Here is a 26,650-nt window from a genome sequence, read left to right as displayed (position 1 = left end):
GAGTTTTAACATTCTTCCAACACAAACCATTCTGTGATTCTATAATTCTTACTCATGAAGAAAAAAACAAAGGCAAAACATTCTGGAGTTTATCCACTCTGAGATGCTGAATTATGCCTCATACCTAATCACCTGCAGTAGCTGACTCTACCAGATCATGAAGTTAGACCCAAAAAATTCTCCCCCAAAACTGAAGATGGGGTTAGAGCTAGTTTCTCAAATTTTTCTTATTTGACTTACAATTTTCAAAAACTAACTAGGTATATACATAAGCCTACTATTGCCTTCATGGTCTACATAGCCTTACCACTTCAGCTGACACATTCAAATCAGCACTTAGGAACTGAAGTTAAACAGAATCAGAGGACCACCTGAAAGGCATATGCAACATACTAGAACTTTGAACACCAACAATCACCCCTTTTCTGATGTGATCATATCAGAGATTAAATGACCTCCCATTGCTATTTTTTGGCCCTCTTGTCCTACCTTACAATCCCACTTTCTCTAGGATTCAGAGATGGTTCATGCCTGCTGTGATCCCACACACTCAGAACGTGCAGGGAACAAGTGTGGTATGAGATACAGCTAAACAGGCAGGACTCACAAGGAGAGTCACTATGCCTGCAGAGATTGCTCCTCCAGAGCAGTACAGGCACAGACTTCCCCAGAATAGTTCCAAATCAGAAACCTCATCTCAATGAAAATTTTCTTCCCAAAATCATACTGAAAACTCATTTCCAGCATTAGGCAGGAACTTAGCAACCGTGCCGGATTCTTGGAGAAAGCAGCCGGATGTATTTGAAAGCCACTGGCCATTATGTCATCAAGAGAGTGCTAAGGAAAAAACATCAAGCAGTGAGCGACCTATTTTGGGCCCTGGACTCATTAAACAGCACAGGGTCATACTTACCAGGCATTTCAGAATTCCAGTGTGTAAATAAGACCGATTCACCATTAGCCCACTTGAATGTTCCCTTTTCTTCTACGTCTGAAAGTCCAATCCAAAAGTATCTTTCTGTTCTCAGCCCAACCAGGCTGGTCAGATAGGCTTGCTCATATCTGTTCAAAAGAAATCAGTCAATAAACTAATACTGTTAAATTTATTTTTAAAGTTGTAAAAGACTTGTTATTTTCTCAGAATTACTGCTGCACATTCTTGAAAGCAGAGCTTGGATGGGTTTTCTCTAGCAAAGAATGTAACAAAATCATTAAATAATAGATATTTTGTAAGCTTCGATATCGGAGTATTTTGCTTTCTTCTCAGATGCTCAGTGAATAAAGTGGCCTAATCATGGCCTGATAGGAAATTGGTGGTAAAGAAGAAACCTGACATGCCCTATGTTTTATACCACTGTACTTTGTGAGTTTCTAGTACTCTCATATTTCATTACTTCTTGCTTCAGACAAATCCAAAACTTAAAAAGGAATCGCAGCATTACTGAAGATAGTTACAAAAAAGTAGAGGCTAGTATGATAGTAAACTATAAAATTAAGAAACACTGTAAATTAAATCCAATGATTAAGAAAGACCAGTTATATTTAGCAAACAAACCTATGTAGAAGTAAAGACTGGCATAGTTCACTGTGGTGTTTAAACAAACAGCTCTTAAGAAATCAGAACAAATTAAAGTCTCGCCCTAACAAGGTGTAGTCTGAAGGCCACATCAACGTTAAAACATTTTTATGGCAGCTGCAGTGCTATCTATGTTTAGAGAGCTACCATTCATGACAGCTGGAGCTTTCACAGTAGAACATACCTATTTTGATTATATACAAACAAGTAAGAGATTGTGTAAAGCAGCAAGTCATCCACAAGAAAAAGTATTTTGTTTCTTAAACTTTTTTTTTTTCCTGTATTTCACATAGAGTAATGTGCACTACTTCTGCAGAAATTCTGCACACACTGAACCCTGGCTGCATTGTGACAGATTTTCAGGTACCAAACACTTTACATAATTTGATTTCTTACCTAATTTTTAAAAATGTACCTCAATCCAAAGACCAGATAGTTGATAATTATATCTTCTTGGTCCTTTATATTACCTTTTGACAGGAATTCAGAACTGTAACTCTTCATTTAATAATCAAAATTGGATTTTATATTCCCCACTCAAGTTAGCCACCACAATTAAGAAGCAGAAGATATAGTTCTACTTTTTATTTGACATAACCATCTATATCAATACTGATTTCACAGCCATGACCCACTTTCAGTATAAATCAGATTCCTGGATTTGAATTTGCATGTAAAAACACTGAGAAGTTCTGTGTCAAAAGATAGCTGTCCTCTGAAGCTAGATTTTTGCCCAGATCAGAGTCTTTACTCTGATATGCAGGTTGTTGGGGAAGATGAATCAGGGAAACCTTATAAAAATGATTGTTTAGCAAAAGATTTTGAAAATATGGAACCTATAATCGAAATAGAAATAGAAGCTTACTTTGAGTTGTAGGATGCCAAGTCTTAGTTATTATATAACCTGAAAACAATAGCCTAGCTAGCTGAAGAAGAATCCCTTTTGATGGAATAATACCCTTCTGCTAGCTAAGGAACCAAAGGCCAATGTAGCAAAACAGAAAAGTCTAAAGAGTAGTTTTTAGAGTTTAAAATATAACATAGTATGGTCATGTAGTAGTTCTTATAGGCTATATGTAGATTCTATAGGATTTTGTGTCTTGTATTGGTTGGTCACTGTAAATTAGAATATTCATCACAAAAGGAGATAAAATGCATTGTAAGAAGGACCTCGCTCTCTGTTCCTGGCTCTTCCCTCTCTTACTTCTACCTCTCTTAGCTCTTCTTCTTCTCTTATCCTGGCTCCTTTCTTAGCTCCTTTTCTGTTCATGTCTCATAGCTCTATTCCCTGCTCTCCCTTCTCTCTTAACTTTTACCCCCTTGTTCATTCTCCTGCTCTCTCTGGGACTTCCCTCCAGCCGAGGCTGGTGGCTGAAGGCAAGGCCCTTTTTACCCACGACCCTTGAAATAAAACCACGTATTCTAGAATATCTCAGGTCAGCAGAATTCCTTCTCCCTGCCGCCTGCGGATGATCCTACAGCAGGTGATCCTCATGTGACCCCCTCAGACAAGTAGATGTTTACATACCTGTCTTCAACAGTTGTTAAAAATGCCTGACGCCTCCCACAGGTTTGATTTGCTTGAGAAAATGTTACAAATGTATTTCCAATGAAGTAACAATAAAAACCATGTCTTTTCCAGCCCTGTCAAATAAATGTGAAGTGATCACATGTGGGAAAGGGAAAGGGACCCAACAAAACAGAAAACTGATTTATACCACCATTACCTAACCTCTAGACAAAGCAACAATGTAACTGAAATAGTCAGAGTGGAAGCAGGCAGGATCAAAGCTTTATAGAATTTTGCTTCATAAAACAATTTTTCATATCTAATGAATTTTCAAACAAAGTATTCCACTCACAAAGGGATGAGAGGTTTTGCTTTGCACCTTTTGTTTTCAGAACAGGATCATAGCCAGCATAAAGGCATCATGCAATCACGAGGATAGTCTTGAAAAGCAACCTTCAGCTTGAATTTTCAGAAAGGGAATGACACCTCAAACAAGTTTGTTTATTCTTAGCTAACATTAAAACTCACTCCTAAAGTTTTTTCATTCAAATATTGTTTACTCAGAAACATGCTCTCAGAGAATGTTGCTGTGACAAGCCACAGTTCACAAAAAGTTTCTTCTGATGGTTTTTAATTTCTCACTTTTGAGTGACTTTTTTTCTACAAGTATGCACTTAGTTCTGTAGGCAATGGTAACATACATAAGCATGAGGAACCTTTTATTTCCTCCAACACTTGTAAGGATTCCAGGTACTCTTTACAAATACTGGAAATAATCATCAAAGACTTCTCTGAAGTTGTGTAAAGCAGACTTGGAAGAAAAGGCAATTTCTTCAAGGAAAGCAAATACTCAATAAGATTTCCTATGACAAAATAAATTTCAGTAATTTTTTTGTAATTACTGAGTGTTATGTTATTAGAAGACAAGCAAGTAAACAACAGATCTGCTGACAATTCAGAAGAAGCACAGTAGATTCATTTTACTTGGCCACTGGTAGTAAGTTGTTCAAAGTAGAGAGCACTGCCAGAGACCACTGCAAAGCCCTGAGAACAGTATTTAGACAGGGACACCTTTCCTGCTATGAACAATTTTGTAGAAAACTGTAGCTAGAGCTGAAGTGCAGCTGATGGTACAGGCAAACTCTTTAGGGAAGCTTGAATGCCAATCAAGGAAAAATGGTCTGCTGCAGGGATAAGAGGTTTGAGATTTGGTTTAAATTCTGGAATAAGAAAGGAAATATCAAGAGCCAAATGACAGTCACAGATTAGATTTCATCATATATATCACCTACCCCATCTACCATAGAAATGAGAAGGCAAACTTTTCCAATGAAACAGAACCTATTTTTCCTGTTTTTTTCTCTCACCGAGGTGACAGTTTCTCTTTTTTACCATTCTTAGCAGCCTATTCAGATCAGACAGCTTTTTCTTCACTTACTCGCTGGCAGCCCATGTCAATAGTTTCCTCTTCTGTAGGAGCATCCGGCATAGGTTTCCTTTTACAGATGTAGCCGATTTTCTTTTCACAAGAATGGTCTGCCCAAAATCCATCCTGAACATACAAACAGAACCTCAAGTCAATTGGGACTTAATCTTCCAAACAAAGCTGGTTTATACTTCTAAGTATTCAATAATTTTTTGCTAGGACTGATTAACCCAAAAGTATCAACAATGGAAACATAAGTGTATTTAGGCAGGTAAACATCAACAAACTGAGAAGGTCAACTTATAGTTATGCAATGTTTTGTCAGCTGACAGCTGATTCCAAGAGACAGTGAGCTAGTGCAACTTCTATGGAATTTCTTCAGCCAAAACCTACGTCATGCTTTCCATATGGCTTTTGGGCACTGATACAAGTGAAAGGATGACAGGTCTTCTAAAGAAGCAGAAAGAAACAGCAGACTGCTACTTTTATTTATAGCTACAGCCATAAATATATCTATGTATTACTCTTGGAATCAAAAGGGCCTCTGAGGTTTTGATACAAGTCTTACTTAACAAGTATTCAGTGCTGAAGGACCCTAAAATCCTTCTGTAGTGAATGACTCTGTGTTAGGTGAAGGAAAAGAAGGCTTGGACCAACAGAGGACAGATCCTCCCTTCCCAAAGCCAAGGACCAGCATCCTGAGTGAGTATTTTCAGGTGGCTATTGAGCATAGTATTAAGCATCCCAGCTTGCCATTAAAACTCTATTTCTCAGGAATGATCATAGGTTATCTGGCTGCACTGAGTCCCGCTCTTTTAGCATGGCATAAAGCACATGACCAGTGGACCCAGATCTTAATGCTTTGATACCTTCATCATTGAATTAATTTTATTTTAATTCCAAACCACATGCTGGATCCCTTTTAAAATCTTAGGTCATCTTCTGTCAACAGATTTGCCTCAACCCATACACACCACTGCATATATCTGTAACTATTGTTGCCTCCTTGTAAACAAACTGCTTGTGTGCCCCAGTGGAGGGGGAGAAAACACTAGGTAGAGCAACAATAGTTTTTTCCAGGTCTTGACATTGTGGACCAGCATGAACGGACTCCAGACCATGCTGTTGGTGCCCTGCACCAGACAATACTGCTAGGGATAGTTGCAATCTCTACCTGCCTTGCCTTTCTCCTAAAATCTTATAGAAACAACCAAATTGTCTTTCCTCTAATCTTGAAACAGAAACTAAGGTAGCTGGCTCTTTCCCAGAAAAATGTAACTTCTGCTGGAGTTCAAACTGTCACAGGTGACTTGCTTAGATTTGCAGAAAATTAGAATCTAGTAGATGCCAATTTCTGTACACACACAGAAATTTTTAACCTTAATCTAAATTCCCCAGATTATGTAACACTTGGCTTGGCAAGAAAATGCCATTTCAATCCTCAAAAAAACCAAAACCAGGTTCTTCTCCTTCCTTTTTTTTTTTCTTGAAATGCTTGTTTGAAGACAGTCAAGTAATTTTGATGAAAATCACAGCTTTACCAATGGATTTAACTTGCCCTCTGTGTTCCAAAAGACTGTAAAAACATATAATTAAAAAAATGTAGGTACTATGAATATCAAAAGCCATCCCAACTCTTTTTTTAAAGCACTACTCAAATCGTGACATGCCTGTCTGCCTCTTACTTCCTCTAATGCCTCCTGCACCAATACTTCCATGTGTAGTACCATAAACCTTAACACCAACAGATGAGGTTAGCTAAAGGGCACAGGGTGGTAGAGGTGAGACAAGACCTCACGTACGTGTTCCTAGAAACTCAGCAACCACATGCACCAAGGCCAGCTGCCTTGCTCACCTCCCATGCCTGAGCAAGTTCTCTGGCCTTGACCAGAATAAAACTCCTTGAAGCAAGTGCCATTTAAAGCCCCAATCGACTGACTTTCACATTGGAGCACTCAGCTTCTTTCCACTGTCTGACCCTGTAACTCTGACAGGCAAAGCATCTAAACCAGCACTGGCATAGCCACTGCACAGACCAGACAGCACAACAATTCTCACATCCTTAAAGGACTGTTGGCTCAATTACCATGTGCACCACGGCATGGCGGATGTGGCAGAAACAGACATTTGCACTCTTCTCACCAGAGTACGCCCACTAATACAGCAGAGAATATTTTTTATTTATTTTTAATAGGGACTCCGCTCTGCTCCCTACTACTTTCTTCTGCTGCAGAGTTGGCTCAGCCCTCTCCTGCTGCACTCAATCTCAATCCTTAAACTTGAGTGTTTCTGCACCAGAATTTTGGTGACACATGAGCCAGGTGCATGCATATAGGCCAGGGCTGCTGTTGATGATTGCACTGAAGTGAACAAGTTGAAAAAAACTAAGCCCACTGGAGCTTGACTGAAAGCCTGTGCTCCAGTTTTTTTCTCAATTTCCTAAACACTCAGTAGAATGTTTAGGAAATTGAGCAAAAACCCTTAGCCTTTCTCTTCAATTTTTAAGTGCACTCACCAAAAGTGTATCAAAAGTACAACCATCAAGTCTTAATTTTGCAAAGTAAGATAATACCTTTGGTATGTGTACACACCTTTTTCCCTTCCTGATAAAACAGGCAAATTCTAAAGGAAGTGGTAAATTTAATATTTTTAATTATCACAAAAAGGAAAAATACAGCATCAACAAAGACTGACTTTTATGCCAGGTTTTATCTCTGTTCCTGTAATACTCCTAGGTCACTGATCGTTGCCAGATTCCAGAAGACAGTCTTTTCAAAGCAGCCTTTAAATTGTAGGCATACAGTCACTCAGGAAAGGCTTTCATTAATGGCACTGCTAAATACTTTACTACTTTTCTCACAGCTCTTCATATAAGCATAACAACTAAATTACCTAGATCCAACATTTATAACTTTGCCTAGAAAAATAAAATTAAGATCTCTATTTTCTCTTAAAGAGAGTATTTCTCTCTAGCGTAAATAAGAATTGCTAGTGCAATTTTTAAGGTGAATCCCATATTCAATCAAAACATAATAAAGCCAAACATATCCAAAATGTCTTCTTAGCTTCCTGAAGAAACACATTTACATGTTCATCTGCTTCCCAGTGCAATCATAAGACTCTTTTAAAAGTCCATATGCACAAACTGAAATCCAGAAATACAGATGTTGGGGGGCAGTTGTCACTACTTGTCTGCTTCTCAGGGAAGATAGTGAAATATTCTGGCAACCTTAAACAGAGATCCTTCCTCAAAAAATTAATTCCTGACTTTAAAATAGGCTGCTTCAAGAAGTAATATCCCCATTTTTAAAATTATTTTTTATTATTTGCTCTTGCATAGGAAAAAGCCCAAATGATAAATGAAATTTTAAGAAAATGTAGTCAACCATTATGTGACTTTACCTTTCCCTTCATAATGACACAGTCCTCTTGCCTGTTGTTTGCATGAGTGGGTTCTCCACGAAGCCACTTGGTGTAGGTGACAGGAGTTCCATCACTCCATTCAAAATACATCTGAACCTTGAGGTCATTCAACCCAATCCACAGCTCATCAGATGGCTCTAAAAAAAACGATTAACAATCCTGTCACATAATGTGAACTTTTGTCTTTGTGCAAAAGAAAAAAAATTATTCTCAGGAAGTTGAAAAGACAGTCAGGAAATTAGGGTTCTAAGCCCCACGGAGGTCAAACTAATTCCCATATACCCACTCCAGTCATAAGGAAAGGCCACTCACCAAAGTGGCAATACAATAAGGGTGCTCAACTCCATGAAAAACAACCAAAATACTCCCTTTGCTGAATTATATTGCAACACAAATAGGTTCATCTTCTTTTCCAATTCAAAACCCCTGTAACAAGATATTAATAAACACCTAAACAAAATATTACCTCCCCCTTCCTCCTACTTTAAGCATAGTGAAGAAATAAATGTCCTATTTCTAATGCTAATATATCCAGTGATGTCTTTTAGAGCTCAAAACCAGAGTACTTGCAAGTTTTCCCATTATATGTGGGGATATTATATACTATATATTTCAGAATAAAGTGAAATTAACATGGTTGTTGGATTTTTTTCACTTTACTGTCAAAGGAGTTAGCAGTTGGCTTTTGGCTTGAAGGAAACTGCAGGACTGGTCAAGGAATTTACTTCACACTGTTTCTGAAATGTTTCTGTTCTGGCCAACCAAGATACTGCAAATATCACACTCCCAGCCAGCCACTTGAATGACAGAGCGAGTCAACCCTCTGTCTTTTCTCCTCCCTCCCTTGACCCTCCTGCCTTTATTACACCTAAGTGTGATCAGCCTCCATAACTCATCCATAATTTCTTACCATCTCTTCCCCATTAAGAAGTGCTCAAATTCACAGGCTCTCAGGCTTCATTTTCAAACACACACCTTTACCCCTTCTTGCAGACTTGCAGACAGTGTCCCCCAAAATTACATTTCAGTACCCTTGTTTAAACTCTCTTCTCCTAACACACAGAAAGCTGTTCCAATTCTACTGCCCATCAGGCTTTCATTCCCTCCTTGCCCACTGCCATCCATGCTCTTTAATTTATTTTTTGTTTAGTTACCTCTTAAAATCTTTCTGTCTGTGCTTACTGAGCATTTAGCACAGCAGAGGCATTTTCCACGCCCAGAGCTGCTACAGTGGTAGGGTCACACCATGGTAATACGAACAATAAACAATATTCTTCATCAAAATAACTACATCACAGCCATCTAAATAAGCCATGCAAATCTATGAAGTCTCTTCCTACATAGCGTTTTCTTCCTCACTAGAACTGCTGCTTTTCTGCAATCATCTCTGCAGCTGTATGACTAAACACCAAGAGAGGTTTTTTTTCCAGCAATTTGTAAAGCTGCTTCCCATTCTCAGTCATGCACTGGCCACATTTGTGCCATATCACATGCTGGACTTCCGTGTAAACATCCAGAATGCACTTCTTTATTCTTCATGTTCCTCTCTAAAGTTCTCCTTTGCGGGTGATGCCAACAAAAGCTCAGCTGCCATGACAATATTCATCTCATTGTACCCCTTCTTCCTTTGTTTTATCATGGGACTGTAAATTGTTTGGCACAAAGATAGACTTTTGTTCTTTCTCTACAGCAGTGGTCTGACAGACAAGATTTTCTAGGCACTGCAATATGTGGTGTTCTCCTCTCAGCGATGAACAAGGGTATTCTGATACAGTCATAAACTGTTGTAAAAGGCTTCTTTAGTTGTTCCAATTTTACTCCTCTGAAAAGAAGACTTTCAAAACAGTCTGTTGCAGCAGCTAGTGTGTCATTTGTGAGAAACCTGGTTTCCTTCAGGACTATTTGCCTTTCAAAAACACTCAATTTTACAAAAACAGAAGAGCAGTCAGTTCAGAAAAGGTCTTTGGAGGAGGTATCAAACTATGAAATAACCTACTTCACATGTGTAAGGTGAAAATACATCTAGTTTCCTTTAGAACCTAACTTATATCAAATGTCCTACTGTCTCATCAAGAGGTCCTATCTTTCCTAAGAATCTCTTTTAAAAGAGTAAAAGTTTCATGTTGTTCATGAAAGAACAAGTAACCCTTTCAGGAATATGAAGGTAAGTTGCCATGGAGGTAGCTAGGTTACAAAAATAAAGCATATCAGCTGTTTTATGATTTCCACTCCAGGACTGCTGCTGTGCTGCAGCTCAAAGCACATGGCTACATTTTGAGTGAAGGATAAACTGACTCTACCTGTCACTGAAAGCACACATAGGATCAATCACTGCAAAGAAGCATACCTGGATGTGAACCTGCCTCTCCCACAAAAAGTAGTTAACTGTTCCTCCGTGCAAGAGCAGGTTCATGTAAAGCAATAACAAACATGAAATTGCCTCAGAGGCAGCACAGCTGCATTCTCCTAAAGAACACATCTTGGATCTCTAGACTAACTTGCCTTGCAACAGCTCGAATGTGTGCTCAGAAACCAAGCACATAAAAACTGTAGTTGATTTGGGGCACATCTGAATCCATGTCCTGAGACAGATGGATTCTTTTTTTTTGGAGAAACATAAGGACATGAACTTGAAACATATGACTTGAAACATAAGGACATGGCAGTGCTAATAATAGGACACCAATCTTCCCAAACTGTCTTGGACTAGCAGACTTTGCTTCCTCACATTTATTTTTGAAGATCAATTGTAAAATCCTTTTATCATATGAAAAAATTTAAACTTCTTTAACCTATATAAAAGGAGAAAGGAAGGAGAAGCAGACCCTAAGAAATAGGATTTTGGAGATAATGCAATTTGCATCAGTGACCACAGCTTTTTTGTGGCAGTAAAGTGTGTTTGGGTTTTGTGCTCCTATTCTGTGTTTTTGTTTCCTCTGATTTTTTAAATTTAAAACTTAAGTCCTTCTGCCCCCTGTGATCAGGAAAATTATTATTTTAAACAGTCCCATTTTATTAACAGGTAAGACATGTTCAAAACACTTTCTTTACTTAGTGTATATATATATATGTTAGTATGAGAAAGTACTCACGGTACCCAAGTTGAGAAATAACAAAGCTGTATTCTTCGACATTATGGATGCTTGCCAGGTCTCCATTCTCTTTCCTGCAAGATGTTAAGGCATCTTTCCATATTTTGGGGTCCCTATGAATTATATAACAGTGACCAGCATATGACATCCATTGATCAGGACATCTAATAGGCACATTAGTCTCTGAAAAAAAAATTGCCATGAAGAGTTTCAGAATCCTGTTCTTAACCAAAGACTAAACATCACACCAGAAAATATCTAACAAAAAAATTCAATCATATATTTTCATCACAGAGAACAGCAGAGATGAAAAATATTTACAATTATAAAAATCTGCATGAATAATTGAAACTGAAACTTCCAAACTATTTTTAAAGAACACTACAGTTGTAAACAAGTGCTGGCAACTGGAGAAAAGACAATTAAACTACAGTTTTGTCTTTTATATGCATGCAGATATGCATACTAAAATGTAAGGTCTGCAGAGTGGTACTTTATAATTTTTTCTTCACTGATGTTAGCAACTCTTTTTACCCCCCATGTTATGTGTTAAGAACCTGACTTTAAAATATATATTTATGAGAGTAATTATTTTTCCCAAAAGCTTAGGCACTTTATGGATTAGCCCATCTGCTAGACTATGGAAAGAAATAACTGAATATACATAATCCTAAGAGAACCCAAATAAGGCTACTGCTTTTAGCAATCATTTTCAGAAACTTAACTGAGAAAATTATGTTGTCAAAGTAAATGGTTTATGCTTAAAACTTGCTTTCAGAAGCTCAGCAGAAGAGCACCAACAAACACACTGCTGTTCAGCAAACAATTCAGCCTTGGGAGGAGTGCCACCCAAACATAAAATAAACAGAGTATTGCTGTTGTAGAAACAAATTATGATTCTTGCAGCTCTTTATTTATAATCAGCAGATGGGTTTAGCAAACACCAATATACAGAGTAGAACAAGTACAGCACGTTTTCAGAAATTCTGCTGCAAAAAACTTGTAAATGTCAGAAGAAGAAGCAAAGTGTTTGTTTAACAGTTGGGATATATTCTGTAGAAATGTTTAAATAGGGACCCAAACTCATGACCAGTCAGGCCCATGCTGCAGGCACAAAACCAGTTTCAACTGGACTAGGCTGATGATTAATAGATACTTAGTGTCACAACACACATTTCTATTATAAACAGTACCAGCTCTTTCATACCTGCATCTAAAACATGCTACCATGTTCTCACAAAGTTCTAAAACTAAACTTTTTCCCCCAGGACAAGGGGCTCAGTGCTTGGTCAGAGGCCTCTCAATTCTGCCAAAGGAGAGGAAAAAGTGAAATGGAGGGTGGGAAAACCCCAGGAAACCAAACTGAATGTACATGATGATGCAGGGATAAGAGAGCACAGAGGTGACAAACGCTGTTGCAGAAGTTAATCTGATGCTTTAGACAGCTGCCTAATTCATCCGACACCATGTCTCAGGTCTCTGCATATGCATTTTACAGTGCTTTGCCACAAATCAGAGAACATTCAACACACCCTTCTGCAAACTGCAAACACTGCATGGAACAGAAATCAGCAGCTCAAACACAGCCACAGAGAGAGTCACAAAGGTATTTATGTCTCAGTGAGCATCTGAGAGCAGCTCGTTTTCAAAGAGATGCAAGTATGACAATACTACTCACTAAACACTTAAGCAACTAAAGCAGCTATAGCAGGGCAGCAAAACTTTTGCTCGTAGACCCATAAACACCAGGGAACTTGTTGCAGGCCACACACAAAAAAAAAAAAAAAAAAAAAAAAAAAAAAAAAAAAAAAAAAAGCTGTTGATGGTCTAGTTTCTCTAGTGTAAGCCTTATTGAATTACATTACTGGGGATTTCTTAGTACAAGAAACTCTTCAGTTCTCCATTTCAACTACTCAGCAAAAATTAACTGTGTGCTTCCCCATTCTACTTTTAAAGAAACTGCAAGGCAACACAAAGCCACTCAGTTTACTTTTTCATCCTAATGGAAACAAGTACTATTCTCTGGACACCATTGCACTTAAACAAAAGAAGCAATGCAAATTATCACAAATAAAAGGTAAAATATGATATTACATTAACATATAAAAAATATTATTCCAAATGTCAAGCTGATAAATTTATTGGCCTGTAACTGTAGAACAGTTATTCCCCAAACAGAGAGCAAGTATTCTTGTGAAGCTGATTTTCTTATAAGCTTGACTTTCTGAAGTATGAAAAAATCTCACAGTGCTTGTGTGTCTAAAAGGGTGAAAGCACTACCTGAAGCCAGTCTCATGATTCAGACATTCAAATTTCTCTCTTGGACCCATCCTACGTGGTCTGATAAGACAGAGATACACAGCATCTCAGCAATAACAGTAAGAGAATTTATTTCTTCTAACTGAACATTAAAGACACATTTTGAAGCAGTACTTTAAGATGACCACACTTTGTTGGCCTGGGATGAAATCTGTGCTGGCAGTCACTTGGTGGAGACAAAGAGAGAGCCTTTCCTTTCAGGATTTTGAATTTGAAATTAAACCATTTCTTTTAATCTATTTTGCCGGATTACAGAAAAAGTGCTCTGTAGCCCGAAGATACTTCCATATACAACATGATGTGGCCCTCTGCTGGAAGAAATATTTTGTAACAAGAAGCAAAAAACAAAAATGCAAAACAATCCTGCAGATGTTTGCTTTGTGGAAATCAATCTGTAATGAAAACAAATATTCTGTATAGATTTTTCCCGAATTTGTTTTGAACACAAGCACGATTACATTCTGTTGTAAAATGTTGCTCTGTCCCACATACTGTCCTGTTAGGCACAATCATAACTTCAAGAGTTAAAATTTCAAAGGCTTTTCTTTGTGTTTAATGTGAGGTGAACAACTAAGTGCATGCATGAATTTGCAATTAATATATTTCTTAACTCAGGAAAACATAATCTGCCATGGGTTTTCCTTTACACCTTTAGAAGCTGAGGGCACCTAACATCTTGCATGATTCCATGCTTACTCCTTTTATTACTTCCCCCCGTGGGACATTTTGAAAAATATTTTATTAAGTGAACCACTGCCAGTCTCTGGTTTATCTGTCACAGTGTTTACTCAGCAATTTCTGTTTAATTGAAAACTTTTTTCTCTTCCTTCAAATTGCTGGTAAACCGGAGGGTAGAGGTGGGGGGCAGGAACACAAATCAAATGCAAAAGAGAGTAATGACCATTAGACACACACCTCCACCCAAAAAACCCATTTTAAATACAAATTAATTTAAATACACATAGTATAGCAGCCAGTCTTAAAGTGATAGTGTATTTATAGGCATCAGTGTTTTAGAACTGATGTGTGAAACCTGAAAAGCAGAGAAGTAGCCAGCCGAACAACCTAAAACAACCTATATAAATGAAACTATCTGGGTATCACCTTTATACAAATACTAACAAAATTTTACATCTTAAATTAAGAAATAATTTAAACATGCATTGAAGTCTTTCTCAGCTAAGACAATGAATGTACTTGATTTCAATACCAAATTATCAATTTAATTAATATGTATTTCAATAGCTAATGAACAAGACACCAGCTCATTCTTCTGGTCTTTTCTCTTAGCAACAAAGCAAAACAAATGAGGCATAATCCTCTGTCCTAAGTGTTTTTAACAGGACTGATTCTATATTGGCAAAAGCAGAAAAAGTATTAAAAAACACCAACTGTTTTTTAAGCCAAATATCAAAGACTGATTTTCCAAAACATCTGCTTTGCAAGTAGTGATGCATATTAATAAATGAACTGGAACTCTAGTTCCAGTTTAGCCTTCTGCTTCTAAAGCCTATACAAAATAATATCAGTGGATTTAAGAGATACAGGTATGACATGGAAAAAGAAAGGAACTTGGAAAGAACAGAAGGAAGGAGTGATGAAACAAAGGAATAAGTTACAATATGTTTACAGTAAATAGAGAGATAATAAGGAAAGAGGTCAAAATAAATCTTATCCCTCTTCGGTCTTCCTTACGTACGTGAGGCAAGTTCCATAATTACATTTCTTCTGAAAAAGTGTCTCTACATACATAATTTAAATAATTTCATAAAAATAGTATATATGTATTGAAATAAATATTTTTATATCTCTATATAAATATTTCTATATTTATAAGACACATAGATACATTAAAAATATCCTTCCAATCCACTACTGACTTGCACCAACTCGTAAGGAGTAAAAATTGCCGGAAGAAGTGGATTAGTTTCATTGTCTACATGGGGATTCAGACAATTACATCATTTTAAACACATTAAATTTGTTTTTTATTATTTATAATCAGAATCTGACAGTTCTGCTAGGTTTTGGAAAAGAGAACTCCACAATTTTGCAATTTAGAACTCAAGACTATTGGAGAAAGGTTATTACACAGGAAATAGGGAGGCCAGAGCAAAAAGGAAGTACACAATTTTCATTTTACCGGGAATCTTGGTCAAACCACAGTCTACAGAGTCCTTTGCTTGGTTTTACTACATGCAATAACACCTATTCCAGTTGCAGATAAAAAACATTGGTCATTAAGAATTTGTGGAGGGTTTATTACCAAACCTACCTTTAGGAATAATGAAAGATTCTAAAGTAGCATTTCCTCGTTTACAAATATAGCCAAGTTTCTTTTCACATTCCCAGTTCTCCCACTTAGCACCTTTGCCAGGATTCAATGCACCACAGATTTTTCCAGGTTCTGGAGAAGGATGGCCTTAAAAAAAAAAAAATTACCACCACAAATCTCAACAACAAGAGTAGAAGCACAACATGGTTACCCTCCCAGCTGTTACATTCCCTTCTGGTCCATGCTTCAAACATAAAATGCATTAACACATAGACAACTGTGTGTCAACAGTCCTTCAGCCTGAAGGAGGAAGTTCATTCCCTTAAAAGATATTTTTCCACAGCAGCCACAAGTTGCAAATTCATAATCTAACAGACTTTTTACATGTTCAAAGTCCTGGTAGAAGGTATTACAGTGTGTGTGTTTATTTTCTTTGGGATATTTTCCTTTTCTAAATGGAGAACATACAAGCTGCAGAGAACAGTCTTTAGTAAAATAAACTGTTCCGTAAGCTAGTCAAATTCTGTACTTGGTATAAGAAAAATAAGTAATTATTTTGCTGATGTGAACTTCCAGCTCATTTATCTAAACTATATGACAATATCAGGATATTTGTATGTATTTTGTTATAGTTGATTAGCATTAACACCAACAAAAACATCTAGAAGAAGAGTAGAAAAGAAGAAAATTCACTAATAAATCAGCTGAACTTTCCAAGATGTGATGTGCTGTTATTAAACTTAGCATGTTTTTTCTCTAATTTCTGAACATATGCCACTATACTACATAACAAGCATTGGTACTACACAGAATAAACACAAAAACCCAATGTTTATAGAGTCCAAGATTGTTCACTGGAATTTTCTTATACCATTATGATTTCATTACTTTAGATTAAATACAGTCTTACATTTGCAGTCATATTTTATCTTCTTCCCACAGGAGAAATAGATATGCTTACTTCAAAAATAAAATCTTTAATTGTTTTATTGAACAAAGAAGTTCATCTACTGGCAGCTGGATCTCCAAAATGTCTAAGTAAAATCAGTTTTGTTTTAACATTGATAATAATTCCCTTTTTTTCTATTTATTTAGGGCTAGTGAGATGGAAAAATACAAAGTTTCCACAAATTCCCTTAAAACGTGTTAATGGAAAAACAGCTAGTTCTTAAACATCCAGTGTAACAGGGATGAGACAGAGGGAGGCTGATCAAAGTAAAGTCAGGAAGGAGATAGCACAAATATAAAATATGTTATATGGACATAAGAGTAGAGTATTACATTTTGATGAAATTAAAGAATGTAAGGAGTTATGGATAAATGGAGTCCATTTTTTTACATCAAAGCCCATCTTAACTATTTCATTCTTAACCGTACAACTGAGAGTTGTCTGCAGTTTTAACAACCATGAACATCTCCTCTTTGCTGCTTTGGCTCCATCTCACAACTGTTTCCCCCACTCCTCCTTGTGCACAGATTCCCATTAGTGCACTCGTATGACAGACCTATAAATACCTTCACAGCAACTTGCAGTTCATCTGTTTGCCTGTGTGCTCACTCCACTGGAGAGCCATTTATGAAGTGGTTCAATTCACTCTTCAGAGCTTACTCAAGAAGTTTGTCCATCTTAAACGTGCTTTTGGCCTCACCTACACAAGGGAGGCCCTGAGTGATACACTGGAGCAGGCACTTATAGTTACTGATGATTAAATGCTCAGTGAAGATAAAGAGGATTTACACGGCAGAACTTCAGACACCTCCTTTAAATTAGTCCCCAAAAGCTCCTTGAGCCAGTGCAAAGGAACAAGGCAAGGGTCCTGCAAAAAAACACTATTACATTGGCACTCTGAATAGTCAGCCAGACATGCAGCCCTTCACCATGTGCACAGATGGCATAGAAACTCCTTAGTGATGGCACCGGAGTTCAACCCTGGAGCCAGAGCTGTGGAGTAGCTGGGCTTCTGTCAAAGCAGTCTAGCTTCAAATGTTCAGTTTGAGATGTGTTACTCTTCAGGGCTGGTTAATCCCAAACAGAAATGAAAAGCTATTCCTCAAACAAATAAAAAAACTTGAACAAAAACAAATTGGAAAGGAATTTGAAGAAAAGGGGGAAAAAAACCAACAACAAAAAAAACCCCCATCACTGATCATTGATCACCTTAGATTGTCTAAGGACATCTACAGCACCTGATTTCTTCTGTATTCAGAAATACTATAAATTAGGGAAATATGCAGATGAAGTGTCAACAGATAACTTAAAACTTTCCTATTTCGAGGCATATGAGGCTACCATTTCCATTATGTATAATAAATTAAGCCTGGTGCATATCCCTAGTATAAGGGCCATTACTCACAGTGTTAATTATCACAACCAGAATCTTTCAGCATCAAAACAAACTCAGTAATTGCAGAATAGAGTGCAAGAAAAGACATTTATTACACAATGACACAATTTTTGCCTTTTGAACTGAGTAGCAATATATTTAACCTTACCTGGAACCCAGTTTAAGTACCGAAAAGGAGCGCCACCAACCCATTGCCATCCACTGTTGAAATTCAAACTGTTAAGACCAAACCAGAGAGCTGAACTCAGTGTGCGAGTCAGACCTAGGGAACAGAGACAGAGTGAGATAGTGGAAGTCCACAGCAAGAGCAAACGCTCTTCAAAACTTGAGAGGTGAATTCTTGTTAAGCCTTCTCCTTTTTCCTAGTACAAGTTTGAACAATTTTTAACATTCTAGTTAAGGTGGTTACGCCAAACCTGAAAAACAGGTCATCTTACATTGGTCAGTTTAGTTTTAGAGTTTTGACATATTTAGCTTTGGAGAATTTCATTACAACAGAAAACAAAATTACTCTGCTACCACTGATCACAAATATGAAGCATTTTTTTTTTCAGAACTCTAAAATATTAAATGGATAAAGCTGCAGAAAAGGTCATAAAACAAAAAATCAGTTTTCTAAAATGAAAGATATAGTTTCCTTATAGAAACCATATAGAAACTATTGTTTCTATAGTTTTCTATAGTTTTCTATAGAAAATAGAAGGATTTTCTCTTCCATATAATTAACAAGTGTGAATTTCACAGTGTAAAAAACTTGTTCTCATGTATCAAAATACATTAAAATGCAGTTGTTGCAAACATAATCTTTTTAACAGCATATCTTGTGCATTTTTCAGACTGATCTGATTTCTGTTCTTCAGCCAATGATAAGTCAGGCTTCAAAAAAAACCAGTTCAAATTTATTCCTCTAGCTCTGAAAAGCACTTAGAAATATCATGCTTATGTATGGCCCTGCTGAACATTATCCATAGTCATTACTAATCAATTATCTATCTCTTCCCTTAGTACAAGGCTTGGAAGCATAGCTGGATGCCTGCTGATTTTTTTTTAAGTGTGTTTCTGCATAGTTCACATAAAATCATAGTGCAACATGTATCATTTGTTTCTGCTGCTACTGATGGCATCATGCCAAAGACATTGCAATTTGTAGTTGTCTTTGACACCACAGTGATGGGCAGCACTTGAAGCATGGCGAAGTTAAAAGGAGAGGTAGCTGACTGGAAAGGATTGGACTCTCAGATCTGGTTTTGCACCAACACATTAACATGCTCTATTACTTCTTCTGGATGAAAAAAAATGTGGTTAGGAGAACTGAGCATGACAGGAAATCCTAGTACTGCCAGGATAGCTGTATAATGAAAAACTGATCTTCACATACATTTAGCAGCCATATCTATCAGTTTGCAATTAAAACACATCAACTAATAACTACCTTCTGTGTCAACCCCAGTTTGCTCCCTTGAGCACTAATTTCAACAATGATTTTCTCACAGTCATTTAAAAAACAACTCATGCTTTGACCAAATCTTTAAATTGAAAACAGAAGTTTCGACAGAACAAATTGTTCATAGCATTAAAAATACATTTCTCATTCCTCTAAACTGGAGAAATATGGATTTGATTGATGGACTACTAGATGGATAAAGAATTGGCTGGATGTGTGCATCTAAAGAGTTACAGTCAATGGCTTAGAATCCAAGTGGAAACCAGTAACAAGTGGTGTCTCTCTAGGGTCTGTATTGATATTACTGATACTTACATCAGTCACAGACAGTGGGATTGGGTGCCCCCTCAGCAAATCTGCAGATGACACCCAACTGGGTGGTGCTTTGACTCACTTGAGGGAAGCAATGGCAACCAGAGGGCCTCTGGCGGGCTTCAGGAGTGGGCCCACACAAATCACATGAAGTTCAACAAGGCCAAGCACCAGATCCTATCCCTGGGTCATGGAAATTCACAATATCTATATGGACTCGGGGATAAATGGATTGAGAGCGGCACTGCAGAGAAGGACTTCAGGGATGAAAAGCTGGATGTGACCTGGCCAAGCGTACTTGCGGCCCAGAAAGCCAAACAAGTCTCGGGCTGCATCCAAAGCAGAGTGGCCTTCAGGGCGAGAGAAGGGATTCTGACCCTCAACCCTACTCTGGTGAGACACACTTGGAGTGCTGCATACAGCTGTGGGATCCCCAGTATAAGAAATTCATGGAGCAAGTCCAAAGGAGGAAAGAAAATTTGTCAGAGGGCTGGAACATCCCTCCTGTGAAGAATGGCTGAGAGAGTTGGGGCTGTTTAGCCTGGAAAGAAGAAGGCTCTGGGGAGACCTTATCATGGCTTTTCAATAAATGAAAACAACTTCTAAGAAATTCTGTGGAAGACTTTTTACCAAGACTTGTAGTGACAGGACAAGGGGTAATAGTTTAAAAATGAAAGACGGTAGATTTAGACTGGATATAACTAAGGCATTTTTACAGTGTTGATGGAACAGGTTGCCCTGAGAAATTGCTGATCCTCATCATTGAAAGTGTTCAAGGAAAGGTTAGATGGGACTTTGAGCAACCTAGTCTAATCCATGATGTCCCATAGCATGGCAGAAAGGTAGGACTAGATGATCTTTAAATGTTCCTTCCAATTGAAGCCATTCTCTAACCCTCTTATTCTACAAATTTAGAGAGAACAACATAGAGCTTATGGTATAGATTATTTTATCTTTCAACTGATGAAACATATTCAAAATATCAATAATCAGTGGACCATTTGATGTTTGTACACAGGCTGAGAAGTGTGGAAACTTCTTCCAAAAACATTGAAGGAGACTGAAACTAAAACACAATATTTATGAGTCCTTATGTTTATTAGTTCTTTTTCTTTTCATATTTTAGGATATACTGAAGATGCAATGGCTTTAGTGAAATAGCAAAACTGCTGACTAATACACACTACAAGAAGAATGCAAAAAGGATGCAATCTTGGTATCTACATTTTCTGTTTACAAACTACTTTGCATTTTTCTGCATTCCAACATTCAGTCTTTAATACCTGTGTTACTTAACTGTATTTTTTATGTTACTATCAGTTTATGGCAATATTTAATCATGACAAAATAAATATTATCTATCCTATATTTCCAAATGACTCATTCATTATAACTATTTTAATTTACTAATTTCCAGAACTGAACAAACATAATCTTCAAGATAGAACATGCCATATTACTGTCACTGTTGTAATAATACACTTTTTTAAAGAAACGATGGATAGTATTAACCTACCTGTCAGGTATGTTTGTTCATGTAACTCTGTGATGCTTAATAACTCTGCCTTCTGCTGCTGACAGCTTTTCCTTGCCTGATGCCATTTCAGAGCTGTGTCAGAGTTTATCTGGTACTGGACATTTGTTAAAGGGTCTGTGTTCCACAAATCATTACTAGTAACTATAGGAAGAAATGAAAATGCAGTAACTCATCATGAAGACAGAGCCAGATAACATATACCAAAAAAATTGCACAGAAAAAGACACAAAATGTCTGAACACTGTTATAGACAAATGGTTTGAAAGGAATCCTGAGGTTCTCTGATGTAATAGTAGATCCAGGACAGTAGACAGGGAATGAAACAAGGTCACTGTTTTCTCTGGTTACAACAATTCTGCTGTTTAAGGTAAACAATAAGTGGCAAAAATGTGCTAAAATAGTTGATTTGTGAATGTGGAGGAAAAGACTAAAAAATCCCAGGCTGATGCTAGCTAAGATGTATATCAAGCTGACCTTTCTTCTGAGATAAACCCCAAAATTTTTTACTAATTTGGGTCACTATTTAAAGTGGCTATGGATTGTCTTACTGTGATTGTGGTGATCAGACCCAAGTGCTGAATGCAAAGCTAATATCATCGGCATCTATCTCACATTTCCCTGCAATTCCTAATTTCTTAAGCATGTGTCTGACATGGCATGACTTTCTCCTCTGCCACATAGCCTGATTGAACTTGAATACATGAACGTTTAGGCAATGCCAGTGAAAGCATCATCCAAAAGGACCCAATATTAGAAACTGCCCCAGTAGATCACACTCTTTACACTGCTGCAGTCTCTCTTGGCTCATCTCAATTGTATCTCCACAAACAAGCAACAGAAAACAGTGTGACCTTGATCTGCCAAAAATGGAACCTACATGAGGTCCCAACACTGAGCTAAATATCACATAAAGGGAATAAAGTTGCGTGAATAAAGCAGAACACAGCAGAGATCACTGCATGTCTGCCAACAAGGAGAAAACCACTGAATTCCTGAAGCCTTTATCAGCTTCTCAAGAAGATATCCGAAAAAATTGAGAGAGAGGTCTTATCTGAATACAGAGGCGCTCAGAAAACTTCAGTCTGTAAACAGAGGGAAACAGTACAATAAACAAAACTCAAAACAAAGCATGATTCATGTTGAATATCAGGTCACTTACCAGTTCTACCTTTTCCTGTAATAAATCTGATTATCTATAGGTAATATAAAGTGCTTCTTTTCACATCATTTTAGAAAGAAATCGAATATGACCTACTGTAATAACGACTTTTCAGTAAAAAATGGGAATTTTCATCTGATTATCATTATCCACAAATCAACTTCTGTCCAAAATATTTTATAACTATCAGAATCAAAACTTCTTTGCTACACTATGTTCTAAAAGACCATAAATCCCTGTGCACAAGCCTGGGATAAAATTAATATTGCAAAAATAGTAAAATCTATAATTCAGAAAAGAAAACTAGCTCTGACTTGATAGTAAGGGGTTTATAAATCTTGTGCAGTTATTACAGAGAAGAGGTAAACAAGTCTTGGGCATTCATCCAACCTTCCACCTCAGTTCCCCAGTCTCATAATTTATAGCTGACTTCCATATGGTGCTCTCTTGTAGAATTTTGGCCTTTCATAAAAATCAAACTCATTTCTAAATCTTGGAAATTTGCTTTTAAGACATTTGAGTTTTAAGAGTTCAAATGTCTTTGCAGGGCAGAATTTTGAAAAAAACCCTATATGCTATTGTTTAAAGGTAAGTTCCCCAGAGAAACAAAAAGATGAATCACTTTTCTGTAATAATATATTTTAGCACTCAAGCTAAATTAATGATAAATTACATAAGTAGAAAACTCAGTACATAAGTAGAAAACTAATAAAAATCTGAACTCTATCCCTACACGGATGAATTCAGCATGCATTTATTTTCTGCAGATTTTGTTTCTGACCTAGTCACCTGCATTTTTATGCATTGCTTAGAAGGCTTTCTGAATCCTTCACTAAATATACAGCTCTTTTATCTGTCAAGAAAGAGGCCTCAATGGACTTTTTCCTGCTGGAATAGAGTTATAGGTACACATTGAGTGATTCTCCTGATGGTCTTACACTGTGCAAATTGTTTTCTTCCCCAACACCTTCTTTGAAGTGCAGCATACAGGTCAAAAAGGCATGCTGTAACCTATTAAGAAGCAGCATTTTCTAGGCTACCAAAAATTGTTTGCTGTAGCAACACTGCTTGGTTCTCTTCCTTGGGGTTTAAGTTTCTGCTCTTACTGTCTCAGCATCTCTTTCTAAATCACCAAATAAAGGGTCATAATCACAATTACGTCACCTCTGCTGATAAAATTTCCCCACCTCTATTGATTATAATAACTGTTGCAAGTACAGCCTCATTCCCTCTTCATTTTGGAGAATATTTGAGGTGGTTTTGGTCACAATGAGAAAAGACTGGGTCAGCCACAGACATTTCACTGAAGGTCCTGGCCCCAGCACGAGCAGCTGTAATAGTTTGCATCACATACTTTGATGCTGGCACCCTTAGTCCCCTGGACAGTTTAAGAAACAACACTTTATTCTTAGTAAATAAACTTTAACTCACACATGCTATTTTTAAAGGTGGTGTTGAAGTTTATGAACTTGTCACACTCTCATATCTCACTCATTTTTCTTTCATAGGGATGATTAAAACTTCTGCTACCATGGCCTGTCTCTCACTAAAATATATAACCCAAACTTGAATATTTTATAGGTAGTACTTAAGAATCAGGAAGGAAACATGCAGGCAGTCAGCATAAAGCAGCTTTTTCCAAAAACAATCACTGCGATCTGAATGGATTTCCTTGAATTATGACAAAGAATTAAACAAAATGTTAATGATGCCTCCTATTTGTTGTACTCAAATAATACTAGGCAGGGAGTATTCTTAAGTCAACTTTGCATGTGCTTTATTCATGGGATCGACATTCCCAGCATGTTTTTATTATCTTGAAAACGATACCAGCATAGGAGAAAAAAAAAAGTGTGATTTTTATTTGTTGGAAATACTGAATGCAACATTCATGGAAATTAGGCAAGGACACTGGTATTTTGTCATCAAACCAGTTAAGATCAACCCAAACAGTTTTCTTCACATCAATGGAAAGGCATATTTTTCTTCTTAGCTCTGCTTGCAGTCAGCTGGAGCTTTACAGCAAAACACAGCAATAAAGAAGAAAGGAGGGAGAAGTGCTACCCTTCCCAGCATGACAGAAGCAGCTTGCGAACAAAATGTTTAGTACATATTTTACAGAGGTCCAGAGAAAATTCTTTAAAATTTAAAAGAATTCAAATATATGCAGGCGTAAATTACTCCCATTTACTTAAAGCAAGATCAACATTTCCAAATAAAGTTCCGCATATTGATAATACTGCATTTTAAGTATTATCAAGTATACTCAAACCAATGAATTTAGAATATAAATACTTCTACTTGAGTTAAAACACAGAACTAAAATATAGTACACAGATTTGGGAGACACTGGGATGCATAAAAGAGGTCATGAAAGTTTTTTCACGTGTAAAAGGCAACTCATTCTCCAAAGTAATTTTAATTTTCAATTAAACTGTATTCTAGCTTCCACTTCCACTTCACAGATTTCTACTTTTTTGACCTTACATATATACTACTTATGCTAATGTAACATCTTTACATCTAATTGACTTTCTGTTTAACTAAATGGTGTACTTAGAGATTCCAGAATACGATTAACACACTTTCACCCAAAAATAATTGGGCAATGTTTTTTATGCCGAGTGCTATATTTGGATATTTATGTAGCTCTTAAAAGGAAAGCAGGCTAAACAGAGACAGAAACGGAACCACTTCAAACTGTAAAGCACATGTTATGGACACATTTCCAGGCAGCTGAACAACAGCACAGCAGAACTGTGAATACAAAAAGCTTACATTTTGTTGGGCAAAATCCATACTTCTTATCAACGTCATAGTCCGAAGTGGTTCCACACCAAAACCAGCCATCTGATCTGCCAGCATCTGTGCAGTCAGCATACCATTTACCACCAAACTTAAAAGGAAATACACAAGGGGATCCATTGTCATTTCCCTTCACTGTGTAGGTATCTAAGGAGACACAACAATTCAAAAATGTATAAAAATTAATAAGCATGGGATATATAAGAGTTCATCCCTATGATCCTATTACAAAATATCATAGCAAGGACAGCTTGCTAGCTTAGTATACAACTGTACTAGAAATGGAACACTGATCATTTTACTCTAGGTCTAAGCTAATACCCACATCACAGTGAGACAAATTTAAGTTGCTAAGGGAGTTAACAGACCACAACTGACTGAGCCAAGACAAGTACATTCCCATGCTGCTTTTCCCATGCCAACAATCAAAATTATAAAATCCACATACTTAGGCAATTTTTTTAAACTGCAAAAGACTGCTGAGTATTCTGTCAATAACTCAACCAACTGCTGATCATTTTGAACATGGAAGAGCATGTACATGTAAACTTGAAAGATACATACCATGGAGTGACTCCAATATATTATACCCAAATAAATTTTATATTTGCATCCAAAGATATTCTTTGTTTTATCAGAAACCTGACTCAATGGAACTTATGGAAGTAAATAAAGCAGCTTTCTGTGTGTGCACATGTAATGGACATTCATTGATGGAAGGACACACAGGGGAACTGTACTTGACAAGCATTTTTGGAGAGGTGACATACCAGATCACTGTCTCACAAAGCTTCTAGAAAACAGAGGAGGAAGGAATAGCAGGACATTATTACATCTCCCCCCACCTTCTTTCACATAATTTGCTTTGCTAGGGTTGTTCTATTCTGACTTCTGGTCAAGGACTAGTACTGTAATCAGCCACGGTGTAAACCACAGAAACTGCATCCATACCTCCCTCTGTGACCATTTCTGTTTATCAAAGAATACTAAATTGGAATTCAAATATATTTCCAGATACTTATCATAAATATAGAGATGTATTATACATAACTTTTTCAAATGTAATTATTTAAAATATCTTATTTGTCTAATGTGTTAGCACCAACTCTGAGACTCCCTTCAAACACCTAGGAAGACACCTCAACGCAATACATTGGAAATTAAGATATTAAGAGTTAACTAATACTATACTGCCAGTTAATATTTGCACCTCAAGGAAAAAAAAAATATAACCAAAAGACTAAACACTTACACTACATCTTTCCGTACACATGTAGTAAATAGTAAAAGTTCTCATAAACTGCTGTGTAATAGTTATTCACATGTTTTGAATAACCACAGAATTTTTTATTATCTCCAAATGAATTGCTATCATGCATGGTTAGTCATCTATCAGCACTTGTTTGAAAAAAACCAAAATGAAATAC

General features: G+C 36.9%; 1 protein-coding gene across 1 annotated transcript in view; it reads right to left on the bottom strand.

The window, feature by feature from the left end:
- The window catches only part of LOC136298094 (macrophage mannose receptor 1-like), a 55,290-nt gene that overhangs the window by 24,186 nt on the left and 4,454 nt on the right, over positions 1–26,650 (bottom strand). Inside the window, exons 3-11 of the mRNA XM_066198568.1 lie at positions 25,197–25,370; positions 21,239–21,400; positions 18,115–18,228; positions 15,622–15,768; positions 11,028–11,210; positions 7,915–8,072; positions 4,525–4,638; positions 3,105–3,220; positions 914–1,062 (exon numbers count right to left, since the gene is read on the bottom strand). Of these exons, the coding sequence (XP_066054665.1) occupies positions 914–1,062; positions 3,105–3,220; positions 4,525–4,638; positions 7,915–8,072; positions 11,028–11,210; positions 15,622–15,768; positions 18,115–18,228; positions 21,239–21,400; positions 25,197–25,370 (1,317 nt within the window). The remainder of the gene's footprint in view (positions 1–913; positions 1,063–3,104; positions 3,221–4,524; positions 4,639–7,914; positions 8,073–11,027; positions 11,211–15,621; positions 15,769–18,114; positions 18,229–21,238; positions 21,401–25,196; positions 25,371–26,650) is intronic.

This window comes from Chamaea fasciata, unplaced genomic scaffold, assembly GCF_029207755.1.
Source record: "Chamaea fasciata isolate MVZ Bird 193981 ecotype frontalis unplaced genomic scaffold, bChaFas1.0.hap1 SCAF_1, whole genome shotgun sequence".
NCBI lineage: Eukaryota > Metazoa > Chordata > Aves > Passeriformes > Sylviidae > Chamaea > Chamaea fasciata.
The sequence above is the reverse complement of the archived record's forward strand: the minus strand, read 5'-3'. Positions and strand labels throughout refer to the sequence as shown.